The 21,735-nt window shown below is 55.4% G+C and overlaps 2 protein-coding genes across 2 annotated transcripts in view; one reads left to right on the top strand and one right to left on the bottom strand.

Annotated features, from left to right (window-relative positions):
- Positions 1 to 919: 919 nt before the first annotated feature.
- On the bottom strand, positions 920 to 2,597 carry LOC149523325 (maestro heat-like repeat-containing protein family member 7). Its single transcript, XM_089770026.1, has 5 exons — positions 2,535 to 2,597; positions 2,313 to 2,418; positions 1,949 to 2,044; positions 1,679 to 1,783; positions 920 to 1,289 (listed from the first exon to the last, which is right to left on the bottom strand). Exons 3-5 carry the CDS (start codon positions 1,952 to 1,954, stop codon positions 942 to 944), a joined length of 459 nt encoding a protein of 152 aa, XP_089626152.1. The 5' UTR covers positions 1,955 to 2,044; positions 2,313 to 2,418; positions 2,535 to 2,597; the 3' UTR covers positions 920 to 941.
- An 18,109-nt stretch (positions 2,598 to 20,706) lies between these two features.
- Positions 20,707 to 21,735, top strand: part of LOC149523326 (maestro heat-like repeat-containing protein family member 2A) — a 37,924-nt gene continuing 36,895 nt past the window's right edge. The window contains exon 1 of the mRNA XM_089770422.1: positions 20,707 to 20,753. Within this exon, the coding sequence (XP_089626548.1) occupies positions 20,707 to 20,753 (47 nt within the window). The remainder of the gene's footprint in view (positions 20,754 to 21,735) is intronic.

The following is a 21,735-nucleotide window of genomic DNA, read 5'->3' on the forward strand; positions in this document are numbered from 1 at the left end:
AGGGTTGGGGGGAGGGGGACGCAGCTGCTGGCTCCTCAGCTCTTGCTGCTCTCACTGGGTGTCTTCCTGCTGCAAGGGAAGCAGAATCCGTCACATTCATCCCTGGGGACTCAGGGGAACTGGCCCCCCAGCATTTCCACCCTCCTCCCCCCTGCTCTCTGGTCACCCCCCGTCAGGCCCGCAGGGTGAGCTCCTGACCCCCCCCCCCCAGAGCTCCTGACACCTCGGCCCCCTCCCGCCTCCTAGGACAGTTTCTGTGTTCAGAGCCTCCCCCACCCCCAGGGACGCTCGCAGGGGCAGGAGGGATTCTGCCAGCAGGGACGTGGGGTGGGGGCAGCCTGAGGAAAGGGGCGGGGGACTCCCTGAGGGGATGGGAAGGAGACCCTGGCCCTGCCCCACTCTCCTGATCTGCTCCGGCTGCTCACCATGTATTCCAGGAGCTGATGGGCCTGCCCATGCAGGGCGTGGGCCAGGACCAGCCCGGCCTGGCTGGGGCGCCGCAGGGGGGAGCGGGCAGCGAGCAGAGCCTTGTCCAAAAAGCAGTTCTCCTGCTCTGGTGTAAAGAGCTGCCCAAAGACCTGGAATCAAGAGCACAGGAGGTTTCAGCTGACGGCCCAGAGCCCGGCCCCAACTCCTGGGGCTAAAACAGCTTCCTCCTCCCCCAAACTCCCTTCCAGACCCTGCACCCAGACGCTCTCCTCACCCGGCACCCCAACCCCTGCCCCAGGTCACAGCTTCCTCCTGCCCCCAAGACCCTCCTACCCCCACGAGGGCCCCAGCCAGCCCCACCCCCGAGCCCTGCCCTGCCCTGGCAGCGCGTCCTTACCTCTCCCACCCTCACGCTGTTGCTGTGAGCCAGGACCCATCTTTCTTTGTAGTAGTGTCTGCACCACAGGTCCTCTGCCTGGTGGATGTTGAGGCCTGCAAGAGACACAACAGGGTCATTCTGCTGGCAGGTCTGAGCCCTTCCCCTCCCACGGGTCCCTGCAGGCATCCCTGGGCAAATGGAGGGGCACAGGGGGCAGAAGGAGGGGAACACAGAGGGACGCATCCCCCCTTGGGCCAGTCTGGGGGAAAAGGGCTGGGTCCCCTCCCCCCGCCGCCGGCACCCTCAGGGTGTCCCTGGGGCCCAGGTCCCGGCTGGGTTCCTTACCCCTGTGGTGCAGGAGGAGTTGATACAGGCTGTGCACCCCCTCCCGGGCCAGCCGGCTGACGTCTTCGGATGGGTCCGAAATAAAAAGGCCCAGCTGGGCCACGTGGTGACCCATCCTCGGCCAGTCGGCGGAGTTCTGAGGGGAGAGAAGAGGGGGGGTCCCTCAGCATCCTGGGGCTGCACGTCCCATGCAAACGGCCGCCGAGGCGGGTCTGAGCTCGGGGGACGGACAGAGACACCTCCCGGGGCGGGGCGGGGCCGGCCTTGCGAGGAGACAACCCAGAGCAATGGCCCCGACTGAAGGGTCACTCCGGGGGTGGAACAAGGGGATCCACTGACGGCCACTCCCCAGTCCCCAGGCCCAGTCCCTCAAGAGCCCCCCTGAAGGGCCCAGGGTCGCCCCTCCCCGGGGAAAGGAGAACGCGGCCCATTCCCGGCCCATTCCCGGCCCTGCCTCTGCCTCCCGGGGACGCTCCCAGCCCCGCGCCCTGCAGCCCCAGACCCCCCGGCTCCGAGGTCACTTACGTCAAACCCCGGGAGGGTGGTGGCGACTCCCAGCAGGGCCGTGGTGCTGCCAAGGGCCCTGGCTCGCTCCTGGGGCAGGCGGGACTCCAGCCACGGGCTCAGGTGCTGGGGGGGAAAGAGGCAGGTCAGGACCCGTAGGGAGGTGCCGGTTCTGGGCAGAGCCTGGGGCTCCTCTCGGACTGTGCCCCCCCCAGCCACTGACACTGCTCCTCTCTCGGCCCCCACCCGAGGAAGCAGGGACAATGGCCCCGTCCCCCCCACGGGGCTCACCTCCATTATGAGCTGCAGCCGGGCGGTGTCTGGGGACTCGGCGAGGAGGCTCGCCAGTAGGGCCTGGAGGTCGTAGGGAAGGGCCCGGATGAACTGCTGCAAGACAAGGGGGAGCCCTGGGTCAGAGGGGGGTTGGGGGATCCAGGCCACCCGCTGGCTCCGGGGTGCAGCCTTGAGCAGGGTCTGAGCCGCCTCGCAGAGCAGGGAGGAGCCCAGGCTGGGCATGGAAGGGACGGGCCCCCCGGGAGAGCAACGGGAACCCTGGAGGGAAGGATCCAAACCTGCAGCTTCTTCCCTCCCTCTGCCCCCGCCCCCCTCTCTGGAGCTCCAGCCCAGCCCGGGAGCAGGGCCCGGAGGGACGTACCTGATTGTGGATGGGCTCCTGCTGCCAGTCCCCAGACACTGTCTGTCCCACGGCCGCCGTCAGCAGGGGGCTCAGGAGCTGGGCCCGCAGGGGAGGCTGCAAGGTGCTGGCAGGAGAGAGGGGCAGAGGCTGTTAATTCAGCAGCAGGAGACAGAGACTTTCCCACTCCCTGGCCAGGGGATCTGCTCTGGGGGGAGTCGGCGGGGGGGGGGGGGTCGGTACCTGAGGCTGCAGGCGGCGTTGAGGCAGTCGGCCAAGACCAGCGGGGGGGCGAGTCCTCCATGATCTCCAGTGAGACCCAAGGAGACAAAGGGGCGTGTGAGGCTGGGCCCCCAAGAGACGCTCACGCGGCCAGCGCCCCCACCCAGCAGGATCCAACCCCACTGCCTCCCGCTGCCCTGTAGCCCCCCTGCCCGGCACAGGGCCCCTCCCAGCACCCCCCTCCCAAACCAGGACCAGCTCAATCCTTGTCCCCAGGCCGTCTCCTGCCCCTCCCTGCCCTGGTGACCAGCCTCTGAACCTCCTCATCCCTGCTCCCCAGGCGCATCCCCAGCAGCCCGCTCGGCTCCCTTCCAGTCCCCCATGGCCCGGGGAGACCCCTCCCTGTCCCGAATCCCCCTTCCTGTCCGGCACCCCACACCTGCCCCATTTCTGTGTCCCTCCCTCCTCCAGCATCCCCACCCACCCTCCCCATGTCCACCTCCAGCCCTCCTGGCTCCACCCATCCCGTTTCCAGCACCCCCACCCGCCGCCATGGCCCAGACAGACCCCTGTCCACCCCACGTATCCCCTCCCCTCCTCCCGGCCGCCGCGACTCGCTTACAACGATCCTGGCCATCATGGTGTCCTTGCAGCAGCGCGGCGCCAGGGTGTCCTCGCCCCTTTGGAGGGCGGCGAGGCAGGCGAGGGGGATGGCCAAGAGGAACCGCTGCAGGGCGGCTGGGCTCTGCACCCCAGAGAGAGTCTGTGAGCCTGGGGCCTGCCTGCCCCCCACGGACAGCTGCAGGGCTCAGGTCTCCCAGGAGTGGAGGTGGGAGCTGCTGGTTGTCCAAGCACCCACACTCCCCCCCCAACTGCTGCCTCAGGCTTGTGGGGGCCCAGCTGGTGCATGACAAGAGCCCCCAGCTTGGGGGGTCCAGGTCATGCAGGAGAAGGGGCCCCAGGGGGATCCCCAGGGACAAGCCCCTCCCGGAGGGGGGGGGGACGTGCTGGGAAGGGGCCGGACAATCTCGGGTCCCCCCCGTGTGGAGAAGGTTCCTACCGTGTCCCGGGTGTGGAGCTGCTCTCCGATGTCGTAGAAGGCCCCTTCCTCCACCCGGGAGTCCACCCGCTCCTGGCAGAGCTCCGCCGAGGCGCAGGGGGGCTCTGTGCGGGAGGGAAGGGACCAGGGTGACTCCAGCGGCCAGCAGGGGTCACGCGCCCCCATGTCAGGGACCCAGGGCAGGTTGGGCCCCACACGCCCCTCGCAGGGACCCATCCCCCTTCCACCCTCACATCTGCCAACGCCCTCAGCAGAGCCCCCACCAGGAAGAAGAGAGCCAAGCAGCCCCCCCCCCATCCATTGCGCTGGCTGCGGGGCAGACACTGGGGCTGCCCCCCCGGGGTACTGGGTGAGCCCCTGGGCCCAGCGTGTTCACGGCCCCTCACCTGGGTCTGAGCGGCTGCAGGAGGTGGCCCGGCTGCAGCTGGAGGCCCAGGCGCTGCTGCTGACGGACCTGGACCCACAGCTGCAGGGGCTGGTGCGGGGAGCGACGGGCTGGGGGCTCCCGGAGACTGGCAGGTCCCCGGGGGCCGGGCAGGGCGATGCCCCCTGGTGGTAATGGGGGCTGGGCTCCCGGGGCAGGTGTTTCTCTCCACAGAGGAGGCCCCGGAGCCACCCTACCCGGCTCCCCCGCTGGGCTGGGTCCCGCCTGCCCAGCCGCCTCTGGAGCCAGGTCCGGGGGGGCCTGGCCGGTGGGCGAGTCGCCCCGAGCTGGTGGGATCCAGCTTCCCCGCCCGCGGGGACGGAGAAGCTGCTCCCCACCGGCCCTGGGGCCATCTTCAGGGCTTTCTTGAACCACAGCCGAAAACGTTTGGCCATGCTGCAAATGAGGGGAGCAAAGGGGAGCTTGGGGCGCAGCCTGCAGAGCGAAATCCAGGGGTTCCAGCTCCCCAGAGCGACTGCCCCCAGCCCCCAAATGGCCCCTTGCTTATCGGTTCGGTCTTGCACAGGCACTGCAAGGACCTGAGGGTATGTCTACACTACCCCGCTAGTTCGAACTAGGAGGGTAATGTAGGCATACCGCACTTGCAAATGAAGCCCGGGATTTGAATTTCCCGGGCTTCATTTGCATAAGCGGGGAGCCGCCATTTTTAAAACCCCGCTCGTTCGAACCCCGTGCAGCGCGGCTACACGGGGCACGAACTAGGTAGTTCGAACTAGGCTTCCTAGTTCAAACTACCGTTACTCCTCATTCCACGAGTTTCCTGCCCATCAACAGCCCCTTCTTGGCCAATCAGGGGAGAATCTAAGGTGTGGGGGGTGGAATGTTCTCCCCAAAGACACCGGCATAGACTTGTTCCAGCCCCACCTCCCCAGTCCCCACAATGGGGGCTGCATCCCCCACCCCACGGCTCCTGCAAACCACCCCCCGTCCTTCAGCTAGTCTGTTGGGTCCCAAGCTGGGGGAGGCAGCAAGGGAAGGTCACAGAGGAGGCAAGAACAGAGCAGAAATGTGGGGGGATGGAGGAAAAGGGAAACCAACCAGGAGAAAGCCCCAGTGGCGCTAAGGACGCAGCCCAGGTGAGGAATCACCTTCTGGCCCTTGACCGAGGGCTGGGCCTGCCTGGAACCCAGCCGGCCCCGGGCGGGATCCAACCCCTGGGGGCTCTTACCTTCGTCACAAAGGTGTCGGGATGTGGAACTCACAGAACGCGAACGAACCGTGAGGAGGAGACGCACCAGAGCTAAAGCAACCGGGGGTCTCCAAAGTCCCCTGGGCCCGCCCCCCGCTTTTATCAGCCTGAGATGTGGGTCCCTCTGTGAGGTCATCACCTCCCCACCTGCCCTTTGCCTTATATGCTGAGGGCTGCCCAAAGCCCCTGTGAGGTCACCGCCCCCCCCTCACCCTGCCAGGCAAATGTCCTGCCTCTGGCCACCCCCCTGGGAAGTTTGAGCCATTACTAGGGGTCCCTCCCCCTCCCTCATAGGCTGCTCCCTGCCCTACACTGCAGGCTTCTTGCACGAGAGCTGTTTCACGCCGGAGTTCTTGCGCAAAAGGTCTCGTGCAAGAGTGCCTCCACCCTGCCATGGGCTTTTGCACAAGAGCGTCCATGGCAGTGTGAACGCTCTCTTGTGCAAGAAAGCTCTGATGGTCATTTTAGCCATAAAAGTGTCTTGCTCAAGAAGCCCCTGGTGCCCGTCCACGCTGCCTTCTTGCACAACAGCTCTTGCACAAAGGGGGCTTAGTCATCGTCGGGAGAGGAATAACTCCTGTGCAAGGAGCCCTGTTCTCTGATGCTTTACTGCAAATTTACTTCTGCAAGAACACACGTAGAGTGTAGACGCGCCACAAGTTTTTTCGCAAGAACACACAAAAACAAGCCATGTGGATGTTTTCTTTTTAGGCAAAAGCCCCTTTTTGCACAAGATCGGTCGGCCTTTTTGCAGAAATAGGGATCTTGTGGGAAAAGGGGTTTTTTTGCACAAAAAGTAAACATCCACACGGCTTGGTTTTGCGCACAAACCCCGAGCACAAAAACGGATCGGCAGAAAATATGCAAATGACATTGCGTGTCATAGAGTCCCTCGTTAGCATATTTGTTGCCAAAAAAACTCGTTGTGTAGACGTAGCCTAGGAGAGAAGCGATCTCAGACACAAAGCCCTTCAGTAAGAGGGCATAGCCCTGGGGCGTGGTAGGAGACGTACGGCAGACATGGGAGGTCACTCTCCTAGCTATTTGGCACGGAGGAGGCCTCAGCTGGAGCACTGTGTCCAGATCTCAGGGCCATGCTTTAGGGGAGAGAGTCTAGAGGGGAACTATGAAAAGGGATTAGGGACGTTAGATATTCACTGAGTAGTCAATTAACCTCATGATTTCTTATCGGTTACTTGACTTTTCGATAGTCCCCAGGGGCCAGCTGTCTCAGTCCTGGCTCGCGCTGGGTGCGGGACCTACCCCCTCTGCGGCTCTGCATTTACAGTGTGTTAGGAGCCAGGCAGGCAGGCAGCCTCGCTCAGTTCCAGTTTGCACCAGGTCCAGAAGCTCAGACCCAGCCCCCAGGCAAGGGCTGCTGCCAGCTTGTGCTGCTGCCTCTGATACAGAGGCAGCAGTACGGAGTGCCAGGAGGGAACTGGTCTAAAAAGCAGCTCCCCTTGCGACCTGGCTGCCTGTCATCCCACGCTGCTGCCTCCGTTTTTGGCGAGAGAGAGCCGCCTGTCTTGAGACACCGGTGGGGAGTCGGATTTTCAAAAGGCAGGTCTCTGTCCTTTGTGAGCCTTCCAAAGCGCTTCGGTGGGGGGAGGGGGCAGGAAGGCGGACGACACTCAGGAATTGTAGCACCCAAATCCACGGAGTGTTTCGCCAGCACCTCCTGCAACAGAGCCCAATCCCTGACAGGCTTTTAGGCAAGATAGATCATTTGAAAAAATGACAGACACAGGGTTTTCCGTCACCGCTCTCCCTTTCTTTTATTTCCCTGGGCTAACTGGCTTGTTCCTCTTTGGCTAAGGATGGAAGGGTATGTCTACACTACAATGTTAGTTCGAACTAACGGACGTTAGTTCGAACTAACATTCATAGCCGCTACACTAGCGCTCCGCTAGTTCGAATTTGAATCGAACTAGCGGAGCGCTTAGTTCGAACTAGGAAAACCTCATTTTACGAGGCTTAAGCCTAGTTCGAACTTACTAGTTCGAATTAAGGGCTGTGTAGCCCCTTAATTCGAACGAGTGGGAGGCTAGCCCTCCCCAAGTTTCCCTGGTGGCCACTCTGGCCAACACCAGGGAAACTCTATGCCCCCCTCCCGGCCCCGGACCCCTTAAAGGGGCACGGGCTGGCTACGGTGCCCGTGCCAGGTGCAAGCCTGCTAGCACCCAGCCAGCAGACCCTGCACCTGGCACGGCACAGAGCCACCCACCCGATGTCCCCCAGCCCACCCCCTCTTCCCGGGACCAGGCTGGCGGCTCCCGGAAGCTTGCCCGGGACCGCAAGAGGCGGGTACATTCCTGGGCTAGTGCGGACATCGTGGACCTCGTCCACGATCTCCGCACTAGGCACAGGAAAGTGGCCATCTAGGGCAGGAGAGCTGCCAGCCTGGCCACCCAGGAGCAGGTTTGCATGAAAATCAAGGGGGTCCACTGAGACCCCCAACCCTGAGCCCTGAGCTTACAATGGCCGTCCTGGGTCAGACCAAAGGTCCATCTAGCCCAGTAGCCTGTCTGCCGACAGCGGCCAACCCTAGGGACCGTGGAGGGGATGGACCAAAGACAGTGACCAAGCCATTTGTCTCGTGCCATCCCTCTCCAGCCTTGCACAAACTTTGGGCAGGGACACCACTCCTACCCCCTGGCTAAGACTACTCCATGGACCCAACCTCCATGACTTGATCTCCCTTCCCTTTAAACTCTGTTCTAGTTGTAGCCTTCACAGCCTCCTGCAGCAAGGAGTTCCACAGGTTAACTCTTTGCTTTGGCAACAACAACAACAACAACAACTTTCTCTTACTAGTTTCAAGCCTGCTACCCAGTCCTTTCCTTTGGTGTCCTCTAGTCCTTCTTTATGGGAACTCATGAAGAACTTTTCTGAATGCACCCTCTCCACCCAACCCCTGCTTTTAGAGACCTCTATCCTGTCCCCCCTCCGTCTCCTCTTGTCTAAGCTGAACAGTCCCAGTCTCTGTAGCCTCTCTTCATCTGGGACCTGTTCCCAACCCCTGATCATGTTAGTTGCCCTCCCCTCTCCCAGCCTTTCTCTTCCCCTCTCCCACCTCCTTTTCCCAGTCTCCCCCAGTTTTGTTCAATAAAGACAGAGTCAATGTTGGAAGAAACATTATCTTTATTTTGTACATCAGGAAGGGGGCTAGGGAAGGGTAAGTGGAAGGAGGTGAGGGAGGAATGGGGTACGAGCCCCCGATGGGGAGGACTGGGCTGGCTCTGCGGGCTTCTGGGGGTGGAAGCTCTCCTGCAGCCCCCCGATTGCCCCCTCTCCCCAGATGGCAGCCTGCGGCAAGTGCAGCCGGGCTGATGGCCGAGTGGTGTGATGTGCCCAGTGTGGGTACTCCGGGCAATCCAAGCCAGGACTGGTTTTCAAGCAGGGCACCCCTTAGAACTGTCTGTCCGGGGTGGGGGTCGGGACCCTTTAAGCGCAGCCCTCGGCTAGCCTGAGACAGCATCTCCACGCTCTAAGTCCTCTTCTGATGCCCTGCCGGCACTGCTTCCGGCCATCCTTAAGCCCTGTTCAGAGTCCACTCAATGTGGACTTGCTAGTTCGAATTAGCAAAACGCTAATTCGAACTAGTTTTTAGTTCTAGACGCGTTAGTTCGAACTAGCGTTGTAGTGTAGACATACCCAGATATACTAATAAAGACTACTTGGTTGCTAGATGTTACAGAGCAACTGAGAAAAACAAAATATAACATAGAGAAAAATAATATCTCTGGGTGCAGCTTAGATATAGCGTGTGTGTGTGTGTGTGTGTGTGTGTGTGTGTGTGTGTGTGTGTGTCGGGGGGAGGGGGAGGAGGGAGGCACATGGGCTTAGCACAGAGTTTAACCAAACAACAAAACAAAGAAAAATAACCTAATCACAACTAAATATACATTTTTCAATCTTAAAGTATTTACGCAAGAGAGCGTCTACACTGGCATGTGCCTTCGCACAAGAGCATCCGTGCCAGTGTAGACGCTCTCTTGCGCAAGAAAGCTCCGATGGCCATTTTAGCCATCGAGCTTTCTTGCGCAAGAAATTCATGTTTCCTGTCTACACTGGCCTCTTGCGCAAGAACAGTTGCACAGGAGGGCTTATTCCTGAGCAGGAGCATCACAGTTCTTGCACAAGAAGCACTGATTTCACACATTAGAACGTCCGTGTTCTTGCGCAAGGACTCCCCTCCAGTGTAGACAGGCAGCACGTTTTTGCGCAAAAGCGGCCACTTTGGCGCAAGATCGTGCCAATGCAGACACAGCCTACATGTTCCCTCAAATGTTGAATGGCTATTCATTTTCACTAGGGCAGGTCAAAAACTTCTCTCTAATCTAATTATTAATGGAAAGCTGGACTCTCAATTACATCACATTTTTCACAAAAAGTGATTTTTCACAGAAAATGTCTTTTGTCTACAAATTCATAAGGGTTTCACTCCTATTCAGGAGATGTGGCTATTCTTTAGATCGGGGTGGACAAAAGTCTCTCAGCGGGCTGGATCCAGCTCGCTTTGGGCTTTGATCCGGCCCGCGAGGCAATTACAGACCCCTCCTCCTAATTACAGGACTCATGATGGGGAGGAGCTCAGCTGAGCCCCTACATGCCCCACACTGCCACTGGAGAGGAGGCAGCGCCAGGACTCAAGCACCTCTATAGGGCCAGCCTGGAAGCATTGCTACCGCAGCCAGGCAGCCAGGGGCCAGCCCAGGAGACACTGCTTCTGCGGCCACACAGTCTGGGGTTGGCTCCGGAGGATGGAGACGCTGATACCACGGCACCTCCAGGGCTGGACCCGGACGGCCTGGCTGCAGTAGTGGTGCCTCCAGGCCAGCCCTAAGACACAGTAGCAGCACCTTCAGGGCCAGCCCTGGGTCACATAATTGTGGTAGCAGTGACTCCAGGGCGAGCCCCAGGCCATGTATCCGCAGTAGTGGCACCTCTGGGGCTGGCCCCGGGCCATGTGACTGCAGTGCCTCTGGGGCAGCCTGTAGGGCCTGCTGTGTAGCCATGACAGTGGCACCTCCTGGGCCAGCCCCAGGCCATGGTGCCTCTGTGGCAGGTGGTACCTGGGGTCCGGCCGCGTGGCTGCGGCAGTGGCACCTCCAGCCTCTGGGGTGGCCTGTGGCTGCAGTGCCTCGGGGTCAGCCCTGGATCGCATGGCCACAGCCGCAGTGTCTCCGGCCTTCGGAACCACGTGGCCCGCAGAAGCAGGGCCTCCCTCTGGGGCGGCAAGGACAGCGTGGCTGCAGCCATTGCTGCAAGGGAGCACGAAGCCAGGTAAGGTTCCCCCTCATGTCCAGACCCCCTCACTTACACCCTAATCCTGTCATTTACCTCCCCACCAACACCCAGCATCCCCAGCTTACTCCGACACCATCCTTTGTCCTTTAACCCTCTCTCCTGGCCGCACACTGCACCCTCCCTCGTTCTTGCTCCCTCCAACTGGCCAGAAACCCTACTCCCAGCCTGCTTCTGCACCCCAGCTACCTCCCAGATCCTGCACCCTGTCCCTATCCTACTTGCTGGGAGTCTTGTCTCACACACTGTCCCCTTGGGGACAGCCACCACCAGTGTCACAGAGAACCAACCTGGCACCCTTGAACACAGGAAGGATAAAGGGGGCCCTGAAGGTAGGGAGGTTGGAGGGCTCCTTCAGTGTCACAGTGGATAAGGTACCTACCTCTGAAGCCTCATTTTTATCCCTACGCCAGAGTCTAATCCACTAACTCCAGAACTCCAGAAAAATAAGTCTGGTCTATGGGAAGCCTGGAACCTCAGTTTCCCCCTTCACTTTCCCTCACTCTGTGGGGGAAGTTGTGGCCACGAGGAGTAACGGTAATTCGGACTAGGAAGCCTAGTCCGAACTACCTAGTCCGTGCCGCGCGGCACGGGGTTCGAACGAGCCGGGATTTTAAAATGGCGGCGCCCGGCTTATGCAAATGAAGCCCGGGAAATTCAAAGCCCGGGCTTCATTTGCAAGTGCGGTATGCCTACGTTACCCTCCTAGTTCCAACTAGGAGGGTAGTGTAGACATACCCCTAGAGTCCCAGGAGAGAACAGCATTGGCAGTATTTAATGATCACACAGCGGTGTCAGAGCTGTTCACATTTCTCCAGCAGGGAGAAGGGCCATTTGCAATGACCATGCAGAGCGAGAGCCTGGATGGCCAGGTCTCAGCTGAGCTCCTTTGGGCACTAGAAGACACGTTGATCTCATAAACAACTTTGCCATTTGCTAGAAGTGCCTTCTCCTACCAAGTACTGCTGGCCCTTGCCCATGCTATTGGCTCCTCTGTCTCCTGCTGCCTCTCATCCATTTATCCCTCTCTTTTGCTATTTCTTTCCTCCCCCTTCTCTTGGGACCCATCTAATGTTCATCCTTCCTGCTGCTGCCACCTCTGCTCCTGCCCTTTCACCCATTTGCTGGTGCTTTCTCCCACTTTTAGCTGTCTCCACCGTCAATTTGCTGCCTTCTGCTGCTGCTGTTACCACAGGCTTCTCCCTCCTCCCTTCCTAACTACTCTGTGATCTTGTCCAGGAAGACTGCTGATGCTGGGGGGTCTAGATTGGGATCTGATAAGAGCTGATCCAGCTGCTGTGGCATATGGTGGATCTGGCCAGCAGGAAGGTGTTTGTCTGAGAACGGCCCCCACAGACTCAGGGGATGGGATTGCCCCTGTGCATTCAGCAGGGAGTCTGGAATGATAGGATGGGGAGGGAGTGGAGATGATAACAGATTGGCTATCCAGCTGCCCAGGGGAGTTGAGGCTGGAGCCTGTGCGCACTGAGGAGAAGGTGCTGCCTTGGCTAGCAGTGCAGATGGAGTTAGGCAGTAGCCGAGACCACCCCATGAGAGGGCTTGTGGTCAAGCAAATTACTGCACCAAGCCCTGTTGTGCGCCCACCCACACAGGCTTTTTCCTTGGACCTCCAGCCTGGGAGGCAGCTGTCCTGCATGCTAGGGGTCACTGAGGGGGGAAATGCAAAGCCTTGCTTCCCATAAGCATTCAGAGACTTTCTCCTTGGCCTGGGTGTTTGCTCAGTACTCTATACCTCACCTGCACCCTAACACTGTGCTCCAGCCTAGAGCCCCTTTCCTGCACCCAGTGTCCCTCCCAGAGCTTGCATCTCTTACCCCCTCCTGCTCCCAGAACTCTTGGTTCCAGCCTGGAGCCTGCACCCCCTGTCCCAGCCTAATGAAAGTGTGTGTGTGGGGAGAGCAAGTGATGGAGAGAGCGGGGAATGAAGTCTGTGGAGCCTCAGGGGTAGGGTGGGAGTTGCCCTAATACTTAAAAAATGTTCTTGTGCATAAAAAGGTTGGAGGCCACTGGTGAAGACATTAGGGATGTAGGCAGTTCCCAGGGATGTAGCTTCACTGTGGCAGGGAAACCACTTCCCTGGGAGCCAGGCCAGCAGGGGCTGACAGGCCTGCTCTCAGGGAGGCATCGCTGTGGGCTCAGCAATATAATGCTTATTTAAGAGCATGCAGCATGTTGCCCGTGAGATTTTCAGTGGTCACATAGTTACCTATTTAATCAACTTTTAACATCCCTAGTAGACATACCCTGTCTGCTCCATTCACATTCTCACTCAGCATGGGTGCTTGATACGAACAAAGGAATGGCCAGACTGGGTCAGACCAAAGGTGCATCTAACCCAGTATCTTGTCTGCCAACAGTGGCCAACACCAGATACCCCAGAGGGAGGGAATACAAGTAATCCTCACGTGATCCCACAGATCCTCTCCCCTGTTCAGTTGGAAAACAGTACTTCTCGTGGGATAGCACTCATCAGGCTTTCTAATGCACTGCAAGAGCCCAGCATATAAATTACTTCTAACATGTTATTAATATTTCTAAACCCAAGCATAACAAATATCTCAGGTCAGGCCTGAAAAAAGTCATTCATTTGGCTTAAAAATCATGAGGTTTTTTTAAAAAATATTATTTTTGGACTGTTTTCTGGATTCTGAGTCATTTGGGTGAACTCATGTCATATTTTAAACTTCTCTGTAATCATGACGGATAGAAACTTACTTTTTGAAGGCAAAAACTGAGTTGTACATAATCATGAATCCAAGAGCTAGGGCTTGGAGGAAAAACAAAACTAAACAAAACAAAATCCTGCTAAAGTTGGCCACACACATAGATAATCATACTGTGCTGAGAAGCTCTCAGTATCTGTAGCTCCCACTGACATCTGTGGAAGTTGATGACACTAAGACTTTTGCTCATTGCTTTGGATCCGACATGCCAGCCTTGGAGTTTATGGATGTAGACTGTCGCTCTCCATAGACAGCTCAGCAAGTGTGTGGATACATTTCAAAGTGCTTGCTATTCCCTGCCTACATGTGCTCTGCATGTTAGGAAATAAAACGGGTTTAAGTTGTATTTCCTAATGATTATAGTTGTACAAGTTGACAGGCATATATCACTACACGTTTTTATGAGTCCCTGCCTTTGAGTCAGCCTTATGTGTGTCACATCATTTCTTTAAAAGAACAAACTAACTGTTGGGCTACTGTGTATGCAGGCATGTATGTGCGTGTCTGAAGAGATATATCCCAAATAAATATCCTTTACTCCTTAATCTTTCATTGTGTCTGTGTAGAGTACCATTGACATGAATGCAGACACACAGATCTATCTGTGTGGATCATTTTGTAGGAGTAGGGCCCAGATCCATAAAGGTATTTAGCCTTCTAACATCCATTGAAAGCAATGGACTTTAGGGCTACGTCTAGACTGCAAGCTTCTTTTGGAATAAGCTTTTCTGGAAGGGTATGTCTACACTAGCCCCCTAGTTCGATCTAGGGAGGCTAATGAGGGTGACCGAAATTGCAAATGAAGCGCAGGATTTAAATATCCCGCGTTTCATTAGCATGTTCCCGTCCAGTCGCCATTTTAGAAATTGACTAGGCCGAAGTAACTGCCCGCGTCTACACGCGGCAGTGAAACGGGATTCCAAATTAAAGCCCTACATTGAATTAGCTGTTATTCCTCCTGCAATGAGGTTTACCAGTAGTTGCTTCTGGGTGCTGTTGCCTAAGGCTAGCTGAGCCATGTGCTTAAAGGGACCCTGCTGCTTGCTTGCCTACCTCTCCGAGGGACAGCAAAGCTTTTGCAGTGTGTGCTCTGCTTGCCCGGCTTTTGGACACCACAGCATACTCTTTGCCATGGAGCCGAAGCTGCCTGTGGGCATGCGATGGCCCCACACTGCTGCAGCTTCTGTTTGTGCAGGCTGCTTCCTGGCCCTGCACGAGCTCGACACCGAGCTCATCATTGAGACCCTCTCCCTGTGTGCGGAGCAAGGCCCTGGCAACTGCATCCCACAGTGAAGAGACGGTTTTGGAGGCTGGACACCAGTTCCGACTGGTGCGACCAGCTGGTCATGGAGTGGTGGGACAACCAGCAATGGCTCCATAACTTTCATATGAGGAAGGCCACCTTCATGGAGCTGTGTGCCTGGCTTGCCCCTGCCCTCCATTGACGGGATACCCAGATACGACCCGCCATCCCCCTGGACAAGTGGGTCACCATCGCTGTCTGGAAGCTCGCCACCCCAGACAGTTAGTGGTCTATGGGCAAGTAGTTTGGCATGGGAAAGTCCACTGTCCGGGCCCTCCTCATGGAAGTAAGGTGTTCTCAGAATCTCTGGGGGGGGGGGGGGAAGTCTTGGAAAAGGGGACCCTAGGGAAAGGGGTGCGAGGCTGTGGGGGGTGGGCTGGGAGTGGAGGGAAAGTCCCATCCCTGGGGGGGATGTGCCATCCCGCCCTCACACAGCCCTGCAGGGGGTGGGGGATGACTCATAGGGAGTGGCTCCTGCGGTGTTTGAGGGGGAAAGGAGGAAGAGGGACTCCGGAACCTCCCAAGGGCTCAGGCACCCCCTCTCATTCTCTGTTTTCTGTATTTCTTTGTCTCCTTCTGCAGGTGGTGAAGGCCTAACTCCATCCTGCTATACAGGGTCATCTGCTTGGGAGACCTGGACCCCATCATGGCCAGATTTGCCACCCTGGGCTTCCCCACCTGCGGTGGGGCCATAGATGGAACCCATATTCCCATGCATGCACCACAGCATCGAGCCACCCAATACATCAACTGCAAGAGCTATTTCTGCATGGTGCTGCAGGCCCTGGTCTACCACCATGGACAGTTCATGGACATTTTTGTTGGGTGGTTGGGCAGAGCTCACGATGCACACATTTTCAGGAATTCCAGCCTCTACCACTAGCTGGAGGTTGGCACATTCTTCCCCCAGCGTGACTGTCAGGTTGGGGATGTGCAGATGTAGGGATAACATATTAATATATTGAAAATGATTCCCCCAAATGAAAGTGACTCCCCATAATTTGTTCCCCACAACTTAAAGTGTTTAGATTTATTATTAATTCTTCTTCTTCTTCTTCTTCTTCTTATTATTATTATTTGTTAAGATTGTTAAATGTTTAGATTTATCATTATTATTGCCCCTTTAGAATATAATGTATTAGGTTATGTAATTTAGAATTTAAGAATATAATCCTATGTAGCCAGAAACAGCCCCCCCTCTGTGCTCCAGGGCATGCTCAAGCTTGTGCAAGGGGCTGCTTGAAATTGACATTGCAGAGATACATTGTAACAATGCACTGTCAATCCACTAACTCTGCTATGGGAGCCAAGCCCTGTAATTGACTAAGGGCATTATTACTTACTTAACGCCTGTTCTCTTTAAAACATTGTAACTTTATTCAGCACTCAGAGAATGTTTTAAGCAATACCATCCAGAAACTTTTTGTAACTACAACTCTGAGATATGTAAAGTTATTATTATACAAAAATATTGTGTGGGAAACATTAATTAAGGAATGTATGTAAGAGAGAGAGTGCTTGGATGATGAGTGAATGGTTCTGAGAGGTGCCAGCCTGAGAATACAGCAACAAAGGGCTGAAAAAGGCGTCAGGTGCCAGTGCAACCAAAAGGTGTCAAATACTGAAGGTCCACCCGATGAGATCATTGTCAAGCACCTGGCAGCCACCCTGGAGACATCATCATGATGCAGCAATTTCCATAGACTGGCATAGGAAAAAATTCCTATAAGAACTGGACTAAAAAACTATGGAATCAGAGTCCAAGGTTCTGCTGCCAGCCTACCAGGAGCTTCAGATGCACATCTGATCAGGACTTCGCTCCCCACTACCATCACTTGTGTACAGAATACCTGGCCATTTTTCTGTCACAAGCAACTTCCAGGCTGGTAACTATAACAAATACACAGAACCTGAATAAATGGATGAATGAATGTTTATATGTATAAGGGTTAAGTAGTTAAACAACATTGTTTGCTTCTATCTTTTCTTTATTTTTTATTATTATCTTTACAATAAACGTGGCTTTTTGCCTTATCCCCCTCATAAGATCCTGCTTGCTTTTATTTGGTATAACATAGATGCCACTGTGCATCATGGGGGATGTGGCCTACTCCTCATGCCATGGCTGATGAAGCTATACACCTGCCACCTGGACCTCAGCAGGGACCAATTTAATACCCACCTAAACAGGGCCTGTATCCATGTGGAATGCGCCGTGCACAGCTGCCATCCATCAGGCCCATCAAATGAGGGTGCACATCTGGGAAGCTCTGAGGGAGAGTTTCTTTGAAAGACCCCACCAACTCTCCCCATGACCCCCCCCCCCCACTAGAGGCCTGTGCCTTGCCCCTCTCTGCCTTTCCCACAACAATCTTTCCCTTCCCTCCTTCCTTGGTATCAGTACAGATACCAGTTTTGTGTTGAAAACCAAGAACTTTGTATTTTGTCCATAATAAAAGTAACTAGGGAGGAGCAGGATTCAGAACCTAGAATCATAGAATCATAGAACCATAGAGCTGGAAAAGACCTCAGGAGGTCATCAAGTCCAGCCCTCTGCTCTAGGCAGGACCAATCCCAACTAAATCAACCCGGCCAGGGCTTTGTCAAGCCAAGACTTAAACACCTCTAGGGATGGAGACTCCACTACTTCCCTAGATAACCCATTCCAGTGCTTCACTGCCCTCCTAGTGAAATAGTTTTTCCTAATATCCAACCTGGACCTCTCCCACCACAACTTGAGACCATTGCTCCTTGTTCTGCCATCTGTCACTACTGAGAACAGCCTCTCTCCAGCCTCTTTGGAACCTCCCTTCAGGAAGTTGAAGGCTGCTATCAAATCCCCCCTCACTCCTATCTTCTGCAGACTAAACAGACCCAACTCCCTCAGCCTCTCCTCATAAGTCATATGCTCCAGCCCCCTAATCATTTTGGTTGCCCTCTGCTGGACTCTCTCCACATCCTTTTTGTAGTGGGGGGCCCGGAATTGGACACAATACTCCAGATGTGGCCTCACCAAAGCCGAATAAAGGGGAATAATGACATCTCTGGATCTGCTGGCAATGCTCCTCTTAATGCAACCTAATATGCCATTAGCCTTTTTGGCTACAAGGGAACACTGTTGACTCATGTCCAGCTTCTTATCCACTGTAACCCCCAGGTCCTTTTCTGCAGAACTACTACTTAGCTGGTTGGTCCCCAGCTTGTAACTATGCTTTGGATTCTTCCGTCTTGTTGAACCTCATCAGATTTCTTGTGGCCCAATCCTCCAATTTGTCTAAGTCACTCTGGACGCTATCTCTGCCCTCAAGCGTATCTACTTCTCCCCCTAGCTTAGTATCATCTGCAAACTTGCTGAGGGTGCAATCCATCCCCTCATCCAGGTCATTAATAAAGATATTGAACAAAACTGGTCCTAGAACCAAACCTTGGGGCACTCCGCTAGAAACCAACCACCATCCTGACATTGAGCCATTGATCACTACCCGCTGGGCCCGGCCTTCTAGCCATCTTTCTATCCATCTTACCGTCCATTTATCCAATCCAAATTCCCTTAACTTGCTGGCAAGAATATTGTGGCAGACGGTATCAAAAGCCTTGCTAAAGTCAAGTATATCACATCCACTGACTTTCCCACGTCCACAGAGCCAGTTACCTCATCATAGAAGCTAATCAGATTGGTCAGGCATGACTTGCCCTTTGTGAATCCATGCTGACTATTCCTAATCAGTTTCCTCTCTTCCAAGTACCTCAAAATGGATTCCTTAAGGATCGCTTCCATGATTTTTCCAGGAACCGAGGTAAGACTGACCAGCCTATAGTTCCCTGGATCGTCCTTCTTCCCTTTTTTGAAGATGGGCACTACATTTGCCTTTTTCCAATCATCCGGGATTTCTCCCGACCTCCACGACTTTTCAAAGATAATGGCCAAAGACTCCTCAATGACATTTGCCAACTCCTTCGGTACCCTCGGATGCATTAAGTCTGGACCCATGGATTTGTGTACGTTTAGCTTTTCTAAATAGTTCCTAACCTGTTCTTTACCCACCAAGGGCTGTCCATCTTCATCCCATCTTGTGTCATTTAGCGCATTAGTCCGGGAGCCCACCTTGTCCGTGAATACAGAGGCAAAGAAAGCATTGAGTACTTCAGCTTTCCCCACATCATCTGTCACTAGGTTACCTCCTTCATCTAGTAGGGGCCGCACACTCTGTCTGATCACTTTCTTATTATTAACATGCCTGTAAAAACCTTTCTTGTTATCCTTCACATCCGTAGCCAATCGCAATTCCATTTCCGCTTTCGCCTTCCTGATAACCCCCCCGGCATTCTTGAGCTATACATTTATAGCTCTCCCTGGTCATTTGTCCAAGTGTCCACTTTTTGTAAGCTTCCTTTTTGTGCTTAAGTTTAGCAAGGATTTCCCCTGTAAGCCAATCCGGTCTCCTACCATGTTTGCCTCTCTTGCTACGTGTCGGGATGGTTACTTTCTGTGCCTTCAATAAGGCTTCTTTAAAATACTGCCAGCTGTCCTGGACTCCTTTCCCCTTCATGTTAGCATCCCAGGGGATTCTGCCCATCCGGTCTCTGAGGGAGTCAAAATCTGCTTTTTTGAAGTCCAAGGTGTGTATTTGACTACTCTCTTTTCTTCCTTTGGTCAGGATCCTGAAATCTACCATCTCATTATCACTGCCTCCAAGGTTGTCACCCACCTCTACTTCCCCTATTAGTTCCTCCCTGTTTGTGAGCAGACGGTCAAGCTGCGCATGGCCCCTGGTTGGATCCTTTAGCACTTGTGTCAAGAAGTTATCCCCAATATTGTCCAAAAACTTCCTGAATTGCCTGTGTACTGCCATATTGGTTTCCCAACAGATGTCAGGGTGATTAAAGTCCCCCACAAGAACCAGGGCCTGAGATTTGGAAGCTTCTCTCAGGTGTCCGAAGAAAGCCTCATCTACCTCATCCACCTGATTCGGTGGCTGGTAGCAGACACCAACCACAACATCACTGCTGTTGTTTGCTCCTCTAAACTTAACCCATAGACTCTCAACAGGTTTTTCTCCCTCTTTATACTGGAGTTCAGAGCAGTCCTAGTGCTCTCTTACATATAGTGCAACTCCTCCTTTTCTTCCCTGGATAGGGCCAAGGAGGAGGGGGACTCAGGGCTGGGAGTGGTGCGTGGTGCAGCTGGAAGTGCCACCTCAGGTCTCAGGACCTCGGCAACCTCAGGAGGTGGGTGGGGCCTGGGACAACAGGAGAAGCAGGAGCAGGGAGGGCAGTGGGAGCAGCGGGGACAGGGACAGGGACAGGGACAGGAGCTGGGTGTGCCATCATTTCATATATGGTAGCACACATGTTTTGGCTCTGCTGCACCATCTGAGCCCATATTTGGGTCCCATCTAGACTGCAAGCCTCTTTCGAAAGAGCATCTAGACTACAACTGGTACTTTTGAAAAAGCAAGCCACTTTTTCAAAAGAGAGCACCGAGACCGTCTGGATGCTCCCTTTCGAAAAAGCACAGTTTGCAATACATAGTGCCTTTTTTTGAAAGAGCACTTTTGAAAAAAGGCGTTATTCCTCGTAAAACGAGGTTTTCCATAGTTAAAAAACCAGCCATGGTCTTTCGATTTACTTTCAAAAGAACATGGCAGCAGTTTAGATGCAGGGGAAGTTTTTTCAAAAAAAGGCCACTTTTTGGAAAAAACCCTATAGTCTAGACACACCCTGGCTACATCTACATTGGCAAGATTTTGCACAAATACTTTTAACGCAAGAGTTTTTGCATTAAAGTATTTGTGCAAGAGAGCGTCTACACTGGCATGTACTTTTGTGCAAGAGATGTGCTTTTGCGCAAAAGCATCCGTGCCGGTGTAGACGCTCTCTTGCGCAAGAAAGATCTGATGGCCATTTTAGCCATCGAGATTTCTTGCACAGGAAATTCATGTTGCCTGTCTACACTGGCCTCTTGCACAAGAACACTTCTTCAAGAGGGCTTATTCCTGAGCGGGCGCATCATAGTTCTTGCGCAAGAACTCGCGGCCAGTGTAGACAGGCGGCAAGTTTTTGCGCAAAATCTCGCAAATGTAGACACGGCCCCTGAGCGTCCTCCTGGTCCTTCTGGGCCAGGATCCGTTGCATGCCTTAGAGGATGACCACGTGCTGTCTCATCATGTCCCTCTGGACCCTCCTGCACTTGTAGCTCCCCCAGGGTCAGGCGGCTGCCTCAGCTGGCGGTGATCGCCCATTAGTGATGCTAGTCCGGCTGTGGAGAATAAAGAGGAAGAGGCGGTCAGTCATCCATGCAGACACTGTCCCTGAGTCCGTGCCCTCCTCTGTGAGCTGAGAACAAGAGTCCTCAGGCTAGAGGGCAGGGATGTTCCAGGAGCAAGGCTATGTGTGGCCTGGACATCGGCCCTGCCTCACAGAGGCCCTGAGGTGCCCAGGAGACCGTGCTTCTTGCTCCCCCCCATCCTCATCCCACAGACAGGCAGGGCAAGGGAAGTGGTCGGCCACAGTGGGATGCCATGGGCAGGAGAGGGGCCTGGAGCAGTCTGCTCTTCCATGGGGGCTGCACGCACACCTGCCAGCGCTGTCCGTGGAAGTGGGTGGTGCCTCAAGTGTGCAGGCATTCCCGTGTGTCGTGTGCGGCACTCCTAAGTCTGTGTGCAGCCACGTGTGTGCCCTTGTCCCCAGCCTGCTTCCAGCAGTGGTTAGTGGTGGGAGGGCATCTCCCACAGGGGTCAGATGTGTGTGTGGCCTCCCCAGAGCCCGTGAACAGGACCCTGGGGACAGGGCCGGATGGAGGCATGGGTGAGCCGGGCAGCTGCCCAAGGCGCCAGCCGATGAGGGGCGCCTAATGGCAGCTGTAAGGGGTGCATGGCGTCCCTTACAGCTGCCATCAGGAGCCACGTGCCCGGATCCCGCAGCGCCGGCCCCGCGGCGCTGGGCAACAGCACCCTTCCACCCATGGCTGCGGGGCCCTGCACGGCCCAGCGTGCGTGCCAGCAGCGCTGGCCGGACCAGGCTGGGCAGCGCATGTGCTGTGCACCCTGGGGGCGGCCCCGGGCTGCGCGCCAGTGGCCGTGACCAGCTCGCGCATGCGCCGAGCGCCCTGGGGGGCAGGCCCACGCATGCACCCTGCGCCTGGGGGTGGCGCCGCATGCCTGGGCCCAGGGTG

The sequence above is a fragment of the Pelodiscus sinensis genome, chromosome 18, assembly GCF_052426305.1.
Source record: "Pelodiscus sinensis isolate ZL-2025 chromosome 18, ASM5242630v1, whole genome shotgun sequence".
NCBI lineage: Eukaryota > Metazoa > Chordata > Testudines > Trionychidae > Pelodiscus > Pelodiscus sinensis.

What these genes read in the sequence shown, in the direction of transcription:
- LOC149523325 (XM_089770026.1), bottom strand. An exon ending in CCACCCTCCCGGGGTTTGAC is followed by an intron (nt 1,290 to 1,678) that starts GTAAGTGACCTC and finishes CTCTCCCCTCAG; the next exon opens with AACTCCGCCGACTGGCCGAG.